Here is a 22,759-nt window from a genome sequence, read left to right as displayed (position 1 = left end):
AATAGCCACCAGAGCATGCATACAAATTTGGACGGATGTCAACATTCATAGAATCTAGGTGAAGGATATGTAGGTATTTGTAGATTCTTGCAATTTTTCTGTAAGTTTAAAAGTTTTCAAAATATAAAGTTAAAAAAGGCAAGGCACAGTGATTCCTTATCAGTCAGACATTTGATTGAGAACAGCCACACAGACAGATGCAAGCAACTGGAAGAAGCTCCCCAGAGGGCCCGGTGCATGCTCTCTGGGCCTGTTTCTCTCAGGAATGTCTTGGAAGGTCCAAAGTACCTGTGGACAGAGGCATGGAGTTAAAGGTTGTGTTCCATTAAAAGACTTAGTTCTCTGCCCTAGCCGGTTTGGCTTGGTGGGTAGAGCGTTGGCCCATGGACTAAAAGGTCCCGGTTTGATTCCGGTCAAGGGCACGTACCTCATTGCAGGCTCGATTCCTGGCCCTAGTCGGGGTTCATACGGGAGGCAGCCAATCAATGTGTCTCTCTCACATCCATCTTTCTCTCTCTTTGTTTCTCCCCGTGCCTTCCACTCTCTAAATATCCATGGGAAAAAATATCCCTGGGTGAGGATTAACAACAAACAAAAAGACTAAGAGTTCTCAACCAACACACTCAACCCATGAAGTGGGGCCACCTGGGACCACCTGGGGCAAAAGACACCATCCACTCTGGGAGAGGCTCTGCCTTTTCTCCTCTCCACGGAGAAGCCGCTCAAAAGCCTGCTCTTCTGGGCTGGCCTCCAGTTTTTATGCTATTTTGTGAGGTGAACGTGATAACCACTACACTACGGAAACCGCTTATTTTGTGAAGGTTTTTTAACCCACCAGCAGAGTACAAACTTTGTATCAAAGGGATCGATGACTGCCAACTGTCCAGCTCCTTAACTTCTCTTATCTCATTCTTCAGCAAGCTGGCCTTCTCCTTTACCCAGAAAGGCAAGCTGTAAGGAGAAAACAACACCCTGAGTTTGCATTTGTCTGATGCAAAATTTATAAGCATGGTCTACAGTAAGAAGGCCTCCAATTTAGAAGATCAGTGTCAAAATAAAACACCATGCCAATTGTTCACCATTGCCCCTGCCCCACATCCAGATCTTTCTTCTTCTGCCCTTCTCTGTCCGGGAAGCTGACCCCTGCAGCTGTCATTAGCTTGACTCCTCTCTGAGTTGGGCTTGGCTAATGAGAGGCACCAACCGAAGATGAGAAGGTGAGGAGACCGGGTGAGATATTTCTTACCTAGTTCCTGCCCTGCCTCCTGAGGGAGGTACCCCAGTTCTGGCAGCGGCCACATTCTCCACTGCCACAACTCCTCCTGAACAGCCCCTCTCCTCCCACTGCTCTGCAAACCATGATTCCTCCTCTTGCTGCTCAGCTTAGGAGTAGTAAAAGCTTCCCACTGCCGGGAGCCCCTGGGTGCTTCACGCTCCCATGTGAGTTCTCGAAACTTGCTCACACATCTGTAAACACTTCCTTCATTAAACTGCCTTCAGAATCCCAGCTGAGTGTGCCTTCTGTTTTCTGCTGGGACTTCAGCTAATGCAAACACCCAGGGTCCTCCCAGATCTGTTGAGATTTGAAATGACATATGCTGGGCTGGGCTGTGTGCAGCTCTATCAGGCAGTGAGATTAAGAATGTTTTTATGTTTTGGTAGCTAGAACTTCCATTCTTTTAAGGCAGCGGTTCTCCACCTTCTGGCCCTTTAAATACAGTTCCTCATGTTGTGAGCCAACCATAAAATTATTTTCATTGCTACTTCATAACATAATGTTGCTACTGTTATGAATCATAATGTAAATATCTGATATGCAGGATGGTCTTAGGCGATGCCTGTGAAAGGGTCGTTTGACCACCAAAGGGGTCACGACCCACAGGTTGAGAACCGCTGTATTAAGGAGAAATGCACCATGGGTGGGGGAAAGCCCTGATAAACCTGTTGAGGGTAGGGAAGAGCCTGCAAGGAGAAAGAGAAGTACCATGTAGACCAAAGCATGTCAAACTCGCAGCCCGAAGGCCACATGCAGCCCATAATGAATATTTTTGCGGCCCAGCCAATATAACGATATGTAAGAAACGTTTTAATAAAAATTTCATAACTTAATTTTTACAATATCCTGTTCTACATAATTATTAATAACAAACTACAATGTTTGCTAATGACCAATTACCATAACTGTGTTGCATTCATTTCCTTTACGTGCGATTCAGTGTCTGGTAAGTTAATGTTCAAGAAAAATATTAATTTTTATTAAAATGTTCTATTATTTTATGTTAACAATGACTCATTTATTTCAGCCCTTTGTATTGAGCATGTCTCTATTGAAATAAACCTACGTTTCTTTAAAAACTGAAGCTTTTGGATTTTTTTTTTTTGCAGCCCACATAAACTTAAACCTTGTTTATTTGGCCTGTGTTAGTCTTTGAGTTTGACATGCTTGATGTAGAAAATATTGGGCATGAAAGTTATCATTTAAAGCTATCATTTAAAGACAAACCCAAATAATAGAAACCCATTCTCTTTCTAGGTTGGAACCTTACTTCAGTAAATAAAGTTCAGAATGGAACTAAGCAAAAATATGAGATCAGATGAATGATACTTTATTCAAATACAGGAATACTCCAATGGCTTCCTCTCTGCCTTTTCACTCTAACCATCCTCCCTGGCTGCACTCATTTAAGCATGTGTCTTTCTTTGCCAACACTCTCTTATGTTTCAGAAATCAGGGACCTTGTCTTTTTGCTCCATTTACGCCCCCCCCCCCCACACACACACACACAGACACACACAGTGCATACCTAGCACACCACCCGGCATCTGGTAGTTTGTCAATCATATCTTGTGAGCAACCCAGCTGTCAGAATTCACAGAGACTTGCCTCCAAGTATCTCACCAACAACCCTCTATACAAACTGCCCTGCCTACCTGCTGGGATTCAAAAGGTCCCTGTGTGTTGGGTGTCTATGAGTTCCTCCATAGGAGAAAATAATAATTGATATCTTCATAAAGATCCTATATAATAAAAGCTTAATATGCTAAGTGTCTGGTCGTCCGGTCATTCATTCAACCAATCAAAGCGTAATATGCTAATGATATGCTAAGAATGCTAAGGCTGGTAAACTGCTTACTATGATGTGCACTGACCACCAGGGGGCAGGAGCTCAATGCAGGAGCTGCCCCCTGGTGGTCAGTGCGTCTCCACCAGGGGAGAGCCGCTCAGCCAGAAGCCAGGCTCATGGCTGGTGAGTGCAGTGGCAGTGGTGGGAGCCTCTCCTGCCTCCGTGGCAGCACTAAGGATGTCCGACTGACAGCTTAGGCCCACTCCCCTAAGCTGTCAGTCAGACATCCCCCAAGGGCTCCCGGACTAGGAGAGGATGCAGGCCGGGTTGAGGGACCCGCCCCCCCAAGTGCACAAATTTTGTGTACCAGGCCTCTAGTATAATAATAAAAAAAAACATGGTGGGAGAACTCACTTAGGAATTGGTGGAAGAGGCTCAAGTGGAATAAATGTATCAAGTTTCTTTTCATAAGGCACTCTGAAAAACAGAAAGGTGGTCATAAAATTGACTTGCATCTATAGCAAAGAGGTCAATACATCATTGTGTTCAATAAGATGTCTTATTTTCTCATTTTAATTGTCATCGATGGGCTTCAAAACTGTAAGGGCCATAATTCCTATTTTATAATTTTTAATGAACATCATTAAATCAAACAGTTAATTTTTAATTGGTATTTTTAATGTAATACACCAACTATTTTTCTTTTAATTTAATGACCTTCCCTTTTTCCTTAGTCACTTTGGTCTAAGTTTAGTTCCAAGTATAAGTGAGCCCAACTAGTAGTCACTAATCAAAAACCTGATTCAGTATGAAAATAGAAAAGTCTTAAAAGTTGTGGTAATAATAATAGGAGTAAAATTAACAACCACTTTTTGTAGTAAAGATCCTACGTATAATTTTAATTATATACTAATTATATACACTAATGAACTACATATGGACGTTTTTAGGAATTTTCAGCAACCATGTTTTGTTGAGATCTACCCTTTTTAAAATAGAATTTATATGTAGTAAAGAAAGATAAAATTCCTTTCAATTTAACTAAATAACCCTAGTATTAGCATATACTTACAGTGAAAAATTCACTGGTGGGAGAGTTGCTCCTACTTTGTAGAAGTCCTTACTCTGTTCTGGGTACATATATGGATTATCTCCTGGAGTTAACGTTGGGATTCCATTCCTGGGATCAATATCTGTGAACGATGTTTTAAAACAAAATCATTAAAATGCCTAAAAATGATCTACAGATTTGCTTTAAGGATTGATGTGATGATGGAAATAAGATAATGTAGTGCTTTATTGTGAGGTACATAAGGGTGTCTTAAAGTTCTGTTTATACTTGGCTTCCCTTGAGAAGACGACAAAAGTGTGAGCCTATGTTGGGGACATTTTCTGAAAGGTGTTATGATTACCTCACCTTGGGAAAGAAGAATAGCTGAGATTTGGATTAAAATGAATAATGAATCTGAGACATCTCTGCACCATGAGCAAAAACTCTGGCTTAGCCCAGCCGGCATACTCCCGCACACCCCCTACTGGGGGTGTGGCCACAACCAAGGTACATGCCCATGACCGGAATTGAACCCGGGACCCCTCAGTCAGCAGGCCAACGCTCTATCCACTGAGCCAAACCGATCAGGGCCATTTTTTAAAAACTCTAACTTAAGTCTTTCATCCCTGAGCATGAGTGCCCTTTGAGTCCCCGAATCCTATAAAGCTTGAGAAGCAACTGTCTTTGGGGCCGTGCCTCTCGGGGAAAATAGGTAACGAGAGTCCTGCTCCTCCCTCTGCTGCAAGTGCTGGGGCTGTGCTGCAGCAGGAGGTGGCCTTCCCCGGGAAGAGGGGCCACACTGCTTGTTCAGCTAGAACTATGACACCCAACTCAGCCCCTTCCAACACCCGGGAACAAGTAACAGATGAGTAATCACTTGAGCTCGAAAGGAGACAGCTGGTACAAGATAGTCACCTAAACCCACCTGTCTGACACCAGATGCAGGAGAGAACAAGCCTGGACCGCAAGATGAACTGGCCTTGGGATCATGTTACCGGCCCCGGACTGAAGCGGTCCGTTTCTCTGTGCGCATCAAAGCCCAATAAGACACGAACAGGAGTTTGCAGCCAAGAAAGTAAGGATTCATTAAGGAGATGGCCCCATGCCCAAGAGTCACAAGTGCTAATGCTCAAAGACCTGGCTCCCTGATGGCTTCCAGGCGATGGATTATATAGAGAAAAAATCATCAGTCATGGTCTCTACTGATGGGTTGAGGCTAGGGGTAATTGATCGTTGCATCTGGTCCTGATGTTAGCCATGGAGTTCTTCTTTCTGAATTTGCAAGGATTTGTTCAGCGGGATCTGTTCTGCTTTTCTGGGCGCTGAGCTAACAACTGAGGCCAAGACATTATCTTTTTTTTAAAAAAAAAAAAAAAAAAGCAGCTCTCTTTTTTTAATTAATTAGTTTATTTATTTGTTGTTAATCTTCACCTGAGGATTTTTTTCCATTGATTTTTAGAGAGAGTGGAAGGGAAGGGGAGAGAGGGAAACATTGAGGTGAAAGAGGCACATCGATTGGATTCCTAACGCCAGAGCCTAACGCCAGGCCGAGGTACGTGGCCTTGACTGGAATCGATGCTCTTTCCGCTGAGCCAAACCGGCGAGGGCTAAGACGTTACCTTTAGTTTGACTGAAAACTCTGACTCTGTAGTCAGTAAGCCAGGACCTTGTTCCTAAGACTAGTGGATGCTGACCAGGGCCTCACTGTCCCGAGGCTTAATGAGTAAGCAAGGGAGAAGGAGGTGAGTGAGTCAAGGCCCTGAGTGAAGCCAGTTTGAGTCAGAGGGGAAGGGCAGATTTAAAAAAAATACGGTTTCTGGGCTGTTACAATTAGAAGCAGGGCTAGAGGCACCCAGTGAACAGGACTCATTGTCTTCCTTTTAAATGCTGGTTTGGATATCACTCCATTCAACTGTACCTATGAGGCGAACCAAAGGAAGAGCTAGGGAAGCTTTTTGATAAACTGCTTCCAACTTTCCCAAATTCCTCCACCAAACTCAGAAAAGCCACCTCCCAACAGGTGGAATTACTGGAAAATTTAATTATTTTACCATTCTCTTTCAAAAGCCTTTTCAATTGCTACGACTCTTCACCTAAATTTTTTATTAGCTCTTAAGAGTAATGCAATCGCATCAACCACACTCCCGTGGAGTGCCTGCTGGGTCTGAGTGCAGAGGGTTCCAAGCAGGGAGAGTGGAGTGACCCTATCTTTTGACTCCCAAACCCGGAAACTGAGAAGCAAAGAGGAGGCGACAGCAAGGGGTGGTGAGAAGGGCTGGGACTTTGGAGTTAGTCATGCAGGAGTGCAAATTCAGTTCTGCAGTTGCTAGTTCCTTGCCCTCCAGCTACTTAGGTAACTTCCCTACGCCTTTTTATAAATTGTTTCCTTCAAATGTCCACTTTGCAGAGTCATCATGAATACTAAATGAGAATAACCTGGCCCCGTAGTAAGCACTCACGTAGCATTTGTCATTATTATTGGAAATCAGGACGAGGCTAATAGCACCCCCATCCCAAATCTGTTTTTTAATTTGGAAAATGCGATTATCATCTAGCAAAGGTATAAACCTTTGCCTAGGGAATCTTATCTCGATGGGGAAATAAGACATGTATATTAGAAAGTTAAATAACATTATATTAGGTGGTAAATGCCATATACTATAGGATAGTAATCCTAACAGTTTAGCACACCCCAGCATCCCCTACGGAACTTGTTAAAAATGCCACCTCCTAGATCCCAAGCTAAGAAATTCTGTTTCAGAAGATCTGGAATTGTTCCCAGAACCAGCATTTTTAAAAAATATATTTGAATTGATTTCAGAGAGGAAGAGAGAGGGAGATAGAAACATCCATGATGAGCGAGAACCATCATCGGCTGCCTCCTGCACGCCCTCCACTGGGAATCGAGCCCGCAACCTGGGCATGTGCCCTGACTGGGAGTCGAGCCCTGACCTCCTGGTTCATAGGTCAACGCTCAACCACTGAGCCAAGCTGGCTGGGCCAGAACCAGCATTTTTTAAAACAAACTCTCAGTTGATTATGATACAGGTGGTCTGAGGACAACTTCGAATCTACTGAATTTCACAAGATAATGTCAGCAAGCAGAAAAAGAACCAATGGCTTGTATCCAAGTATAAGATATTACTTTTAGGGAAAATCTCCCAAACAACACCTCTGAGAGCATACACTTGTTTAAGCTATGTATAATAATAAAAGGGTAATAAGCTAATTAGACCTGACGGACCAAGCCAGGGCCGGAGGGAAGCCCAGCCAGGGGAAGGAAGGCCTACTCTTGCAGGAATTTCATGCATCGGGCCTCTAGTTAGGTATATTATGGGATCCTGATATAATTTCTGAGTATTCCACAAAATCAGGTATCAGCCCAAGGTGCTGGCCACTGTGTATCAACAGCTGATGGGTCCATAACACATCGTGCTTGTTTATGCTTTCAGGTAAACCAGCCAATCTCCTAGCAAGAAAGATGTGCAGGAGGTAGAAAATGGACATACACATTAAATTACAGGTCCATATCAAGGAGCAAACTGAAATCAATAAAAAATATATATTTTTCAAAAGGCCTTGGTCGGTTTGGCTTAGTAGATAGAGCATCGGCCCTTGGACTGAAGGGCCTGGGGTTTGATTCTGGTCAAAGTTGCAAGCTCGATCCCACCCACGGGGTGGGGGTGCATGCAGGAGGCAACTAATTGATGTGTCTCTCTCATCCTTTCCACTCTCTCTAAAAATCAATGGAAAAATATCCTGGAGTGAGGATTAGCAACCAAAAAAGAAGTCATTGCACAATCACCTAAGAAGAAGTAATCCAACTAAGACAAAGCAGATATCTGTTTATAAGAGGTGTTGTATTTAGGGAGGGGCCTACTGGAGGCTTCAAATATAAAGATAATATGCCAGTTCTTAAATGGAGTGAGAAGCATATACGTGTTTTGGAATTTTATTCTATATAGTCAATAAATATAACTCAGTATTTATTTATTTTTAAACATAAAAGAAAGGAAAAGGAACAATCACAAAATTTAGGATAATGTTGAGTTAGGAGGAAAGTGATGGGTTGGGGTTAGGACTTGGATCATACTGATAATCTCCTTCACTTTTTTAAAAAATATGTTTTTATTGATTTTAGAGAGGAAGAGGATTTTTTCCCATTGATTTTTAGGGGAAGAGAAAGAGAGACTGATGTGAGAGAGACACATCAATTGGTTGCCTCCCTGCCCCCCTCACCCCACCCCACCCCCAACCTGGGGCAAATGAACCTGCAACCCAGGTACATGCCTTTGACTGATTATCGAATTCTCGACCCTTCTGTGCGTGGTCAGACGCTCTACCACTGAGCCATGCCGGCCAGGGCATCCCATTCACTTTGGCTACATACTGTCACTGACCCAGTCTGGTCAGCGAGACATGAGTGGAAGAAGGTCTCCTAAGGACCACATGGTAAAACGTTTCCTTCCTCCTAAAAGGGGGCGGCAACAAGAGAGGTTCCTCTTTTTCTGGTCATAAATATAGACACGGTGCTTGGAACGGCAACAGCTATCTTGTGACCATAAATGATAAGCATTTTTGATAAGACCAACTCCAACACTATTAAGAATGACGGTGCCTAAAGACAGAATGAGTCTATATATTTGATGACATTACTGGGCAACCACACCATACAGGCCACCTAGATGTCAAAGCTTCTTCTAAGATACATAATAAATATCTTACGATTTAAGCCTCTGAAAATTTGGCTTTTCTCTTACTTGCAGCCAAGTGCATTCCTAAGTAATACACACCTAAACTCAGTCCCTTCTTGGTTTTTCTCAGTTGTTTCAGATTTAAACCAGTTGCCCTGGCCAGTTTGGCTCAGTGGATGGAGCGTCAGCCTGCAGACTGAAGGGTCCCAGGTTCGATTTCAGCCAGGGTCACATGCCTGGGTTTCGGGCTCAATCCCCAGTGGAGGGTGTGCAGGAGGCAGCCAATCAGTGATTCTCTCTCATTATTGATGTTTCTCTCTTTCTCCCTTCCTCTCTGAGATCAATAAAGAAATACATTTTTTTAAAAAAAAAACAGTTAAATCTGTCCTTCTTGTTCTACCCTATGGCTACATCTCAGTTGGGAGTGGGAAGTAGGGGTGTGCACAGCAGGCCTACGTGACGTCCAGGCTTTGGGTCCTGGGCTACTCTCTGCACACCACACTGGTATCTGCTGCTCCTCTGAGAGTTGGCATTTGTTTCTGTTGTCTGATGACATGTGACATCCAGTCTGAGCCTCAGGAAGCCATCCCCTCCACAGTGCATCAGGTGAGGCATAAGTTTATTCTCGTAAGATCCCTGGCCTGGCGATTCATGGTGCATTACACTGTGGCCTCCTGCATCCCAGGGTGAGCTCTCCTGGCTTGTTCTCTCTCTTTCTCTCATTCCCTCATTCCTTCGCTCTGTCCCAACCTCCACAGCCTTCACAGGGCACTGAAAGACAGCTATTCTTCCCCACCTCCTGGGTGGGCGAGCCCTGAGTCTGGCTTTCTGTCCTTCCGTTGCCCACAGCTTCCACTGCCTCCAGCTCAGGGTTAGAGCAGAGGCCACCTCCCTCTGAGGCTCGAGGTCCTCCCCCAGCCACACTCGGAGGCAGAAGCCCCCGCTATCCAATCACTCTCTAGATTTTGATCTCAGGAGATGGGCTCCTCATTGTCCCCCTATCAGTGACTATCCTCCTACCTCCTCTAGTCTGGCTTTTCATGTACTTTATACCTAAACAAAATCCTTGGCTTTCAAAGCTATTTGTTGCTGATATGAGTTTAAAAGCCTATTTTATTTTTTTTAATATATTTTATTGATTTTTTTACAGAGAGGAAGGGAGAGGGATAGAGAGCTAGAAACTTGGATGAGAGAGAAACATCCATCAGCTGCCTCCTGCACATCCACTGGGGATGTGCCTGCAACCCAGGTACATGCCCTTGACCGGAGTCGAACCTGGGACCCCTCAGTCCGCAGGCCGACGCTCCATCCACTGAGCCAAACCGGTTTTGGCTTAAAAGCCTATTTTAGAACAAAACAAAAAATGAGAACTTCCTATTTCTTTCTCTTTGTATTCCTGCTACAGCGATTCTCTTCATCCCTGAAACTGTGGCTGCCTCCCACACTGGTATTTTTGTAGGAGGATGTGCCATAAAAGGTCTGCTGGTACTCAGCAACACTTTAGAGTCTTTAATAAATTATGAGACACAGAACTCACCAAGTTAGATAGATAGGTAGATAGATAGATATGCTCATGACAATGACCTTTAATTAAATAAGCTATGTAATAATACACACTTCAGGCTAAGGTGTATGGGATGTTTTCCTTGTGAAAAATATCAAGTACAGTGTACATGCATGTGACAGACAGCATCTAACTGAAACATACATGATTTCCTTCAAACTCCCATGTATAATAAGTATCTGAGAGGACTTATCTGCTGGCTGAAATGTCACATTAGCATTTCATGAGATAGAGAAAAACAAAAACGTGGATCAGCATCTGCTGTGAGTTCTTTGCTGAAAAGTGCAGCCTGCCAACCATCCCCTTCACTTGCCTATCATCCGGGCTGCACTGGGCTGGCACGGTAGCCTCGCAGGGCTGCCCCGGCCATGAAATGCTGGGCCTGCCGAACCACCACAATGAGAGAGGAACATGGATCAGCTGCCTCCTGCACACCCCCTCCTGGGGAATGTGCCCTTAACCAAGTACATGCCCTTGACCGGAATCGAACCTAGGACCCTTCAGTCCGTAGGCTGACGCTCTATCCACTGAGCCAAACCGGTTAGGGCTCAAGGGTGTTTTCAGGCTTGCACAGTTAAGGCCCAGGGGGACCACATTACCACATTTCTTCCTCCCGAGGCACTTGTCCACCGTCCTCTCTGCCAGAGACCTCCTGTTGCCGAGAAAGACGCCCTGGAAGAAGCACTGCTTCCCGACGTGGTAGGTGTGGATGTTGCCGCTAAGCCGCGGGTAAAATGTCCACTCTGGACGCTGCCCGTCTTCTGCAGGACATCAGAAAGCCTTCCGTTAGCACTGCTGCCAGCCCCGGAATGCAACGGGACGACCAGAGGTCGAGGAAACTCCCCGGGCACCCTCGGCTGTGCACCCATTATCCACACGCAGGGTTCCTTGGTCCTACCTCAGGGCAGGTTGGCCGCTGTAGGACTGGACACGAAAGGAAGGGAAGCGGGGAGAAAGCTAATAGGCCTCTTTTTTTTTTTTTCCTTTTTACCCTCTCCTCCAAAAATGAAGCCAATTTTTATGGCTGGGAGTGATGTATGGGTTGGGAAGCTCAGAGACAGTTTTACAAGCACCTGTGGTCCAACCTTCACGCTGATGAGCGGGCAGGAAGAAGGAAATGCCCATCAACCAGGGAAGGGCTGGGCCAGCCGAGACAACTTAACTGGGTGGAATATGGTGTTGGCAGCAACAGTGGCCTATGCATGCACGACAGTGACACTGGCATGTGTGTACATGTGATTGTGCAAATGAGAAAGGCTGATGTGAGACTCGGGCAACTTACTGACCCTCTCAGGTCCTTTGTCTCCTCATCCTATACTTTCTCTATAAAATTGCTGAAGGGATTTTACACAATAGAAGATCCCCTGAAAGCTCTGTGGTTGTTTGAGAAACACTTGGGCTCTGTGGTCGCCAAGAAAGAACAAAGGCTTTGGAAGCAGGCACGTTTGGGCTCTGATCCCATCACTCTACTCGCTCGCTCTGTGTACTTGTGGGTCACGGAATCTCTCCCAGCCTCAGACTCCTTCTGTATGGAATTATTAGCCACATGGATCTATATGTATTGACACAGAGAGAGCTTCAGGATCTATTTACTTTGTGTGAAAATAGTTTGTATACTATTTTCTACTAGTGAAAATATGGTCGAATACTACCACCCATCCATCTATGCCAGTGATAGCGAACCTATGACACGCGAACTCATTTTTTTTTTATGTGCGAACTCATTTTTTTGGTTGATTTTTCTTTGTTAAACGGCATTTAAATATATAAAATAAATATCAAAAATGTAAGTCTTTGTTTTACTATGGTTGCAAATATTAAAAAATGTCTATATGTGACACGGCACCAGAGTTAAGTTAGGGTTTTTCAAAATGCTGACACGCCGAGCTCAAAAGGTTCGCCATCACTGATCTATGCATACGAACATATGCATTTCACATTTTTGGAAGAATAGTGTATACATTAAACTCTTCACAGCTTTTGGGCAGAATGGGGATATTGTTGGAGAACACTGGGGAAGTGGTTTCTTTATGTATTTTATATATTTTCTTTTTTTATCCTTATCCAAGGATTTGTTTTATTGATTTGAGAGAGAGAGAAACATGGAATGTGAGAAAGAAACATTGATTGCTTGCCTCCCATATGTGCCCTGACTAGAAATCGAGGCCACAACCTAGGTATATGCCCTGATGGGGAATCAAACTCGCAACCTTTGGTGTATGGGACAATGCTCCAACCCACTGAGCCACCCAGCCAGGGCTATCTACTCTATTATTTTAGCATTTCGATACCGTTCTTTTATGGTTTTTTATATACAGGCATTTTATTTTTGAAGAACGTGTAATGATGTTCTCCCCAGCATAGTTGTTGTGAGAGTTAGAGATGAAGCGTGTCAAATGCCTGGCGCCTAGTGGGTCTTCGGTGCATGGCGTCCAACAGTATGGCGGACTTCTGGACGGACCCTGGGCTGGGAGGCACGTGGAGGAGGATCTAGGACTCACTCACTTGTCTGCGGCTTTAGCAGGCTACACTCCTTGAGGTATTTCTCCTTTTGGATTTCAGGCAGTGAGGTTTCAGAGGAGTGATCAGAATGCGAGCTGGGGGATTTCAGGTCCAAGTCTGCAGCAGGGCTGGCAAGGAAGCAGAAGGGTTAGAGTCTTCCAGGTGCTCGGGCTGGTATTTAGAACCCGATCTTACACATCTTACACCAGAATTACCCTCACTTATGATGGTTAGGCCTGCCCTTCCATACACACCCATGAGCATGTAATTTATTTATTCACAATTTGAGAGACTAAAACATATTCAAAAGACGCATGCTTAAAAACCGTTTTGTGGGTTCTCAAAAAATGTAGTATAGAATTACCATAAAACCCAGCAATTCCACTCCTAGGCATTTAGGATTTACCCAAAGAATTGAAAACAGAAGCTCAGTGGGTTCGAGCGTGGCCCCATACACCAAAAGGTTGCAGGTTAGATTCCCCGTCAGGGCACATACCTAGGTTACAGGTTCAATCTCCGACTGGGGTGCATAGGGGAGGCAACCAATCAATGTTTCTCTCTCACATTGATAGATCTCTCTCTCTCTCTCTCTCTCTCAATGTATCTTCAGGTGAGGATTTTTTTTAAAAAAAGAAATGAAACAGACACTCAAACAGATATATGTACATAAATATTAATTGCAGCATTATTCATAACAACCCAAAAGTAGAAAACACTCAAATGTCCATCAACAGATGAATGGATAAGCAAAATGTCGGGTAGACATACAATGGAATATTATTCAGACATAACATGGAATGAAGTTCTGACATATACTACACATAGATGAACATTAAAAACATTATGTTAAGTGAAATAAGCCAAAACACAAAAGGACAAATACTGTATGATCCCACTTACATGAAATATCTAGAATAGGTAAATTCAGAGAGACAGAAGGTAGATTGAGTACCAGGGGCTGAGGAGAGGGGAGAATTGGTAACTGTTGCTTATCAGATACAGAGTTTCTGTTTGGGGTAGTGAAAGTATTTTAAAAATAGTAGTGATAATTGCACAACACTGTAAGTGTAATTAATGACTCTGAACTGTACACTTAAAACAGATAGCCCAGCCGGTGTGGCTCAGTGGTTGAGCGTCAGCCTATGAACCAGGAGTTCACAGTTCAATTCCTGGTTGGGACACATGCCTGGGGTTGCAGGCTTGATCCCAGTAGGGGGCGTGCAGGAGGCAGCCAATCCATGATTCTCATTGATGTTTCTCTCTCTCTCTCCCTCTCCCTTCCTCTCTCTGAAATCAATAAAAGCATATTTTAAAATAAAAATGGATAAAATGTATATGTTCAGCTATGAATATTTTACATTTTTTTAAAAAAGAAATTATGTACTGATACATGTTACTACATTGATGAACCTTGAAAACATTGTGTTAGATTTAAAAGATTAGATACCAAAACCCACATATTGGTGATTCCATTTATATGAAAAGTCCAGAATAGGCAAATCTGTAGAGATAAAAAGTAGATTAGTGGTTGCCTAAGGCTGGGGGTAGCAGACAAAAAAAGATGCATGTTCAATAAGACCATTAAATGGAAACTAAAAAGCAATAACTGTGAAAAGAAGAGGAAATAATGAAAATCAAACCTAGACTGAAATGGTTCTATAATAACGGAGCAGTATGCTTGGTACTGAACTTCTTGGCAGTCGAAAGGACCTACAACAAAGTACTGTGGGTGTCAGCAGAAAAAGCAGCTGGTGTAAGCAGCTTTGCATGGGATGGGTGGCCTTGGCCAATGTTTTCAACTATCTGTTATCAAATCATGGGCCCTTTTTTCATAAGATTACATCACCCTTATATTTGAATAGCTTCAAAGCAACTTCATATGCTTGTGTTTGCTCCCCACTAACAATCTTGTGATGCACGTTGGGCCAATAGAGTCATTTCCACCTAAAAGAAAAATGGACCTTCAGAGAAGTTAAGGATAAAACACACCTAGGAAGTGTCAGAGCTTGATCTGCAGTCGCACTCTAGACTGTGTTGCCTCAAAAATCGTAACAAATCCTAGTGCAATAACTCACAAGTTTTAAATAAACATATCTGTGAACTTTGGTGGTGTGCAGTAGAGCAAAAAATAAAAAACACAATAACTCAGAACCCCCAGTTCAGAACATATGGTCATTTTGACATTGGGATAAAATAAATCTCCCCTAAATATTTTTGAAAAGGCTTTGCTAAACCAACTGCATTAAAAGATTGCAAGGATAGAGGAAACTTTCTAGAAGAACTTTAGAAGTATTCACCTACTTTGTTTGCTGCACAAACATTTATCTGAATACATTTTGTGGTGGGCAGTGTTCTAGCCACTGGGGATCCAAACACAGTCCCTGGTCTCCAGGAGCTTAGAGTCAAGGTGCAGAGGACATGGACAGATAAACAGGTGATGGTGGAAGAGTGAGTAAGTACAGCATGAAAAAAAACAGGTTTTAAAAAGAATAGAATAATATGATCTTAATTATGTCAAATAAATGCATATTTATATGAATAAGAAAGAAATCGAAGTCTTATTCTTATGCATATTAAAAACATCACTATCTATATATATAAAAGCCTAAGTGACCATCCGATTGTTCGACCCGTAGTTATGATGCGCACTGACCAGGGGGCTGACGATCAATGCACAGGCATGGAAACATGGAACAGACTGATGAATCTAAGAGGGGTGAGGGGAGGAAGAGATTAACCAAAGATCTTATATGCGTAGTAAAGGCCTGGTGCTCAAATTCGTGCACCAATGGGGTCCCTTGGCCTGGCCTGCAGGGATCGGTGAGGGAGGGACGCGGGAGGTTGGCCAGCTGGGGAGGGACCACGGGAGGGCTCCAGGGCGTATCCGGCCCATCTCATTCAGTCCTGATCAGCCAGACCCCAGCAGCAAGCTAACCTACCAGTCGGATTGACTGAACCCTGGTGGTTAGTGCACATCATAGTGAGCAGTTGAGCAGCCTTAGCATATTATGCTTTGATTGGTTGAATGGAATGGACAACTGGACACTTAACATATTAGGCTTTTATTATATAGGATTATTGATATCAGAGAGGGAGGAAGGGTGGGAGAGAAAGAGAGAGAGAAACATCAATGATGAGAATCATTGATCAGTTGTCTCCTGCACGCCCCCTGCTGGGGATCAAGCATGCAACCCTGGCATGTGCTCTGACCAGGAATCAAACCGTGACCTCCTGGTTCCTAGGTCAATGCTCAACCACTGAGCCATGCTGGCCGAGCTATTGTGATTTTTTTTTAATGCTGGTTTTATATTTTCAAAATTTTCACAATGAATTGAAATTACTTTCATTATAACAAAGTTTGTTAAAATAAGGTTTTCAAAATTTTTACTGTAAAAGATATATATACAGAGGAAAATACACAAAACATAAAATATAAATACACTATTATAAATAATTATAGAGCCAACATCCAGGACAAGAAACAAACAAAGCAAGGCCAGCTCTCCCCTCCTGCTCCCCAGAAGCCATCAGTGTGTTCCTTTCCCAGAGAGGTAACCACTATCCTGACTCGGACCCTCATAGTAATCATTTCTTTGCTTTTCTTTAAGATTTGCCACCTATGTGTGTATGTATGTGTTCCTAAAAAACAGAGTTTCGTTTCACCTGCTTTTGAACTTCATAATAGCAAGCACTGGCACAGCACTTATTATATGCCAGGGAGCCAGCTAATCACTTACCCACATTCACACAGATGCTAAGTGGGAGAGCTGGGATTTTAACCTGGTCTGGCTCCAGAATCCATGTTCTTCCCAAAGATGTCGAGCTACCCATCAGACTGTTGGCTCCCTGGTCAGAGTTCGCCCCACTGTCAGTGGCTCCTCACCGGATCCTTACTTACGCTGGATGAGCAGACACTCTGCAGGGGCCCGGAGGCTCACTGACACTTGGACCTGTGACAACAGGAGACGAGGGGCTGACCCTTTGGCCAGAGGACATTGTGTTGTGTTGGCAAAGCATCACTTAGATTCCAGAAAATCCTTGTGGTCTAGTACCTGCAACACATAGATATCACCATTTGATTACATTAATGACAATACTTTCCACTCTATCTTGTTCCCTAGATTATAATTTTTAATTAAAAATGTTTAATGTTGACATAATTGCAGGTGTCCCCCTTTTCCATGCCTTTTGCCCACCTCACCCCCACCTTTCATTCCCTTGGCCTTCACCAAACTACTGTCCATGTCCATGGGTATGCATATATGTTCTGGAACTCATCCCCTCACCTTCTTTATCCAGTCACCACCACCACCCTCTCCTTGAGCACCGGCCAGTCTGTTCCATGTGTCCACGCCTCTGGTTCCATTTTGTTTGTCAGTTTGTTTAGTTCATTAGATTCCACATATCAGTGAGATCACATGGTATTTGTCTTTCTCTGACTGGCTTATTTCACTTAGCATAATACACTCCAGGTCCATCCACGCTGTTGCAAAGGGTAAAAGTGCCTTCTTTTTTTAATTAACATTTTTTAGCACATATTGTGTACTGGATATTATGTTGACATCTCACACACATTTTCCCCATTTAATTCTCATAACTACGCACAGACGTAGGTATTATTATCCTTCCATTTTACAGATGAGGAAACTGAGGCTCAGAAGGTTAAGCAACTTGCCTAAAACCACATAGAAAGTAAACGTCTTGGCCCAGATCTGATCACAGTTTTCATGACAGCACAGTTTAAAATCCCAACCATTATGTTTATTACTTGCACCTCCTCATAGTCTACTCTGAACTAAGTGAGAGACATAAGACCTGACTTGAACTGTATGTCACTGGACGTTTACTGAGCATCTCGTTACAATTTTCCGAAGGGTTTGTTCATGGAAAGACTAATGAATATTGCTGGGGATCAGAACCCAAAGAACTGTCCTCAGAAACTCCCATGGGTTCCCCTCACATGGTCGTGTCATCTTTCATTTATATACACAACTTCCCCACCAGACTGTGTCTTAGCCATTGTAGTAGCTCAGAACACAGCCGGGCACAAAACAAGTGCTCCCTCCCAGCACTGCATTCCCTCCTGTCCTACGCCTTGATTCCCAGCTGCACAGTATGCCCCGCATTTGCCGGTCATGAGAACCACTTGGGGCCCTTGTTCAATAACATGCAGATTCCAGGGCTTTGACACAGACCTTCCAGGGAAGACCTGGGAATCAGTGTGTTTAAGAAGCACCTCAGGGCCTGGCCAGTTTGGCTCAGTGGATAGAGCGTTGGCCCGAGGACTGAAGGGTCCCAGGTTCAATTCCAGTGGAGGGCACATGCCCTGGTTGCAGGCTCAATCCCCAGGAGGGGCATGCAGGAGGCAGCTAATCAATGATTCTCTCTCATCATTGATGTTTTTATCTCTCTCACCCTCTCCCTTCCTCTCTGAAATCAATAAAAATGTATTTTTTTAAAACAAGAAAGCACCTCAGGTGTTTGATTCTCAGGACCAGCCAAGTGTGGAAAGAACATATTGTTCTGGAACAGGCTGTAGGGCCCAGAGCAGCCACAAGGACAGTGAAGGTGTGAGTAGTTGGGATGGAATGGATCCCAGTGGAGGGTTGAGAAAGGAGCAGAGCTGTGAAAAGGAGAGCACAGGTCCCCAGAAGCTAAAGGAGTAACCACCCATATACTGAGCCTCCAAAGTAGTGGCAAGAAATATAAAATATTCCACATTCTCTGACCACAATGCAATACAATTAGAGATCAATAATAAAAGACAACCAAAAGCATCCATAAGCTTGAAACTCTCCCTCTCCCTTCCTCTCTGAAATCAAGCGTTAATAGTCATGACAAATTATGAGGGGTTTTTTTAATCCTCACCCAACGATATGTTTTTATTGATTTTTAGAGAGAGAGGAAGAGAGAGAGAGAGAAAGAGAGAAACATCAACCATACACTCCCTGACCAGGGATCAAGCCAGAAACCTTTTGGTGTATGGGACAAAGCTCCAATCAATTGAGCCACCAGGCCAGAAACAACCTATGAGTTTTTATGAATGTATAATATGAAGGTGGGCCGAGACCCGCCCCTGCGTCCACCGCAGCTTCGTGGCCCACAGTTCCTTTCAAGGTGCACGAATTCGTGCATTGGGCCCCTAGTTTCATTAAATAAAATACACACATACATAAATTTGGGGAAAAGTTCAGCTTTCTTAATAGTCAAAAAGCTGAATTTAAAATGAGATACTATTATTTGCCATCAGTTTGCAAATACCCTAGGTTGTTCCCACTTGGAGGAATGGCATTCTTATACATTGCTGGTGGAAATGTCTCCACCTTACTAAGGAGCCTTTGGCCATAAGTGTCCTCTGAAGCCTATGAGAAGTGCGCTTTTGACCCAATGATTCTACTTCTAGAAACATATCTACCAGTATATAAAAGGTACAGAGTTTATGTCTAAGATGCAGAAAGAACCGACGCATGTGGAGAAGAAATAAGATCAAGGGCAGAGATGTCATCTAGGTTGATTCTCATATGTAAGTTCTCGGTTATTTATTACAGCATTGACTTATGATAACTTTGCCCATAGGCTTTAACAGCTGTGGCCTTTTCATAGCATGTAAACATTTTAATTGTATATTTGCCACCTGAGGACTTGAAAGTTCACCAAAGCAAGAATTGGTTGCTACAGAAGGTATCAGAGGGGTCCCTTCACAAGTTTTTTTGTTTTGTTTTGTTTTAGGAGGAAATTTGAATGTATTACATAACCCTGAGCAGTGAGCAGTGAAATCACATCTACCGGTTTGGCATATTTCCTTGTTTGTTTAAGAAGTTTTGTTTTGGCAACACAAGTGGCCTGTGGCATGGGTGGACCTGGAGAGCACTATGCTAAACGAAATAAGCCAGTCAGAGGAAGATAAATACCACATGATCTCACTTATCTGTGGAATATAGTGAACAACATAAACTGATGAACAAAAACAGATCCAGATCCAGAGACAGAGAAGCATTGAACTGGGGGGGGTGGGAGTGGCCGGGGAGAGGTCAATGGGGGGAAAATTATATTGTAATAGCTATGTATGGGCCAGGGGAGTACTTGAAATATCAGAGGGAACCACTCTGTAAAGTATATGATTGTCTAACCACTATGTTGTACACCTGAAACTAATACAGAATAATATTGAATGTGAACTATAATTGAAAAAAAAGATGGAAAATTGTATGTTATATGTTTTTCACCATAAATGAATGAATGAATGAATGAATGAATAAGTAAATAAATAAATAAGGCCTGTGGCTGCTATAACAGGGAAGACATCTGACAGATAAGGACAAAAGAGCAGTCTCTGCTAAACTGGCAAACAGCACGTTCTCCAGATTGAGCTGACTACAGGATCTTTCCAGAAGTAACTCAGCCTCAAACACGAGCGGGAGACACTTGAATGTGGCCTCAAGCTGCCTCTCCACCTCTGCTCTGGTAGAAGGGTCTGAGCCTCTCCACTCTGATACCCATGCTCCCGCATGTAGAGGCACATCCAGTAACTTTAAGCAGGTCAGTTACCTCTCCGTGCCCAGCTCCCAGGGCTGCCCCACCTCCTATGCAGCTCACGAGGCTGGGGTGAGGAACAAATAAGCTTGGGTGCATCCTTCTTCAAAGGGTCACCATTTATCATGACAACTGCTATTCGGCTGCGATAAATATCCAGCAAGCCGTACGATAGGGAACTCAGACGAGTCGCTAAAATACTATGAGATGAAGAAAGACAGTGCAGCCAAAGGACCCAGGGATGGTTCTGGTGACTAGAAAGGAATTCCGGGGGGGAAGGGGAGTTAGAAGAAGTTCTGTTTCTCTGGTACCATCTGTAGGATTCGGAATAATTATTTCCTTTTCTTTAGGCTGGAACAACACCTTACATAACCAAGGCTCTTTCACACACTTGTCATCTCAGCTGATCTGCACAATAGCCCTGTCTGGAAGGGAGAAAATGATTCATCAAACCAAGTTAGCTTAATGTGGATCCTCTTTAACTAATTATTCAGTGTCCACTCCTGCTTATCCGCTCAAAAAATAACCCAAGGATCTAGGACAGTGGTTTTAACCCCCCCCCTTTTTTTAAATCACAGACTCCCCTGAGAAGTAATGAAAGCAATGGCCCTCTCTGCTGGAAAAATGCATCTACGCCCACAGTTGTGTATTCATCCTCAACTGGTTTTTGGAGCCACTCATTCCTGAACCCCATGGGCTCTGGTGTGGTCTCCTAAGTGGACATACCTACAGAGCAGAAAAGGAGGCCATGGATCTATGGTTTGGAGATCTCAGGGGCTAGTGCCCCTAACTCAGAAACATGGAGCCCCGCTCTATCTCACCTTAAAACAATAGCCCCCTCCTTAACCCAGATCCACCTGGAAACTATAGAGAAGTCTGGAGCTTAAAGTTAAAATTTCAGAATCTTTTTCTCCTCACTGCCCTAGGCACATTGCAATTAATGATTCCACTGCCTCCTGCCCCACTGGCCCCATGTGTAAGTGGTTGTGGTGAGTCCTTAGCTCCCTCCTATCCCTGCACTTGTAAAAGAGAACGAAGAGATCACACACCTGGCCCTGGCCCGTTTGGCTCAGTGGATAGAGCATTGGCCTGAGGACCAAAGAGTCTTGGGTTTAATTCTGGTGAAGGGCACATGCCTGGGTTGTAGGCTCTATCCCCAGTGGGGGGCATGCAGAGGCAGCCAATCAATGATTCTCTCTCATCATTGATGTTTCTATCTCTCTCTCTCTCTCCCTCTCCCTTCCTCTCTGAAATCAATTAAAATATATTTTAAAAACAAAAGAAAGCTCATAGACCTGGATACAGAAGACCAGGGACCAAGCTAAGATCTGATGGGGAAGACAGAATATTTTACAATCCCTTTTAAAAAATACATATTTTATTGATTTTTTTACAGAGAGGAAGGGAGAGGGATAGGGAGTTAGAAACATCGATGAGAGAGAACCATCGATCAGCTGCCTCCTGCACACTCCCCACTGGGGATGTGCCCACAGCCAAGGCACATGCCCTTAACTGGAATCAAACCTGGGACCCTTGAGTCCACACGCCGATGCTCTATCCACTGAGCCAAACCGGTCAGGGCTTTACAATCCCTTTTTGCAGCACACAGGCCACTCACTGATAACAAGTAAATGTCATCCTGGGCAAATACTCACTCTGACATTTTCTGAGAAACTGTGGCTGTTCTGCTCCATGACACTGTTCTCTCAAGGCAAATGTGTCCCCAAACATCCTCCTCAGCCTTAAGAACCAATTGTGGGACTACCATCCATTATTTAATGTAAACCTTTCCTTAGAGTGGTCATAATTTCTACCTGTTCTGTCCCATCCAAAAAAACACCCCCACAAATCTGCTAATATTTGAGCCAAGAAGACCATGGACTTTGGAGACCAGAAGACTCGTGTCAAATCCCAGCTTCACCATTTATTGACTGAAGCACTGGGCAGGTCAAACCCTGGCTCCCTGTACTCATTTGTAATATACTCCAGGGGCTATGAGGTCCAGAGAGGTCATTTATGAAACTCCGCTTTGGTGTGGTTCTCTGCCTTACAGATGTTGGGTTAATCCTATATAATAGAGATAATATGCAAATTAACCTTCATGCCCTCACAAGATGGCTGCCTATGACCAGGCCGGCAGGGGTTTAGTGAGGGACGACTAAACGACTGAACAGCAGGCTGCGTGGGGCCACTAGGCCGGCAGGGGGTCAGTGATGGACGACCAAATGACTGAACAGCTGGCTGCGTGGGGCGACCAGGCCGGCAGGGGGTTTTTGAGGGATGTACATATGACTGAACAGCAGGCTGCGTGGGACGACCAGGCCGGCAGGGGGGCAGTGAGGGACGTACA

The 22,759-nt window shown here is 43.9% G+C and overlaps 1 protein-coding gene across 1 annotated transcript in view; it reads right to left on the bottom strand.

The window, feature by feature from the left end:
- Positions 1-259: 259 nt before the first annotated feature.
- SPATS1 (spermatogenesis associated, serine-rich 1) overlaps positions 260-22,759 on the bottom strand; it is a 55,094-nt gene continuing 32,594 nt past the window's right edge. Inside the window, 8 exon segments of the mRNA XM_006779612.1 lie at positions 260-288; positions 806-951; positions 3,480-3,542; positions 4,138-4,258; positions 10,974-11,135; positions 12,880-13,004; positions 16,775-16,872; positions 16,875-16,928. Coding sequence (XP_006779675.1) covers positions 260-288; positions 806-951; positions 3,480-3,542; positions 4,138-4,258; positions 10,974-11,135; positions 12,880-13,004; positions 16,775-16,872; positions 16,875-16,928 — 798 coding nt within the window.

This window comes from Myotis davidii, unplaced genomic scaffold (assembly GCF_000327345.1).
Source record: "Myotis davidii unplaced genomic scaffold, ASM32734v1 scaffold167, whole genome shotgun sequence".
NCBI classification, from domain to species: Eukaryota; Metazoa; Chordata; class Mammalia; order Chiroptera; family Vespertilionidae; genus Myotis; species Myotis davidii.
This window is presented reverse-complemented; position numbering and strand designations above follow the sequence as displayed.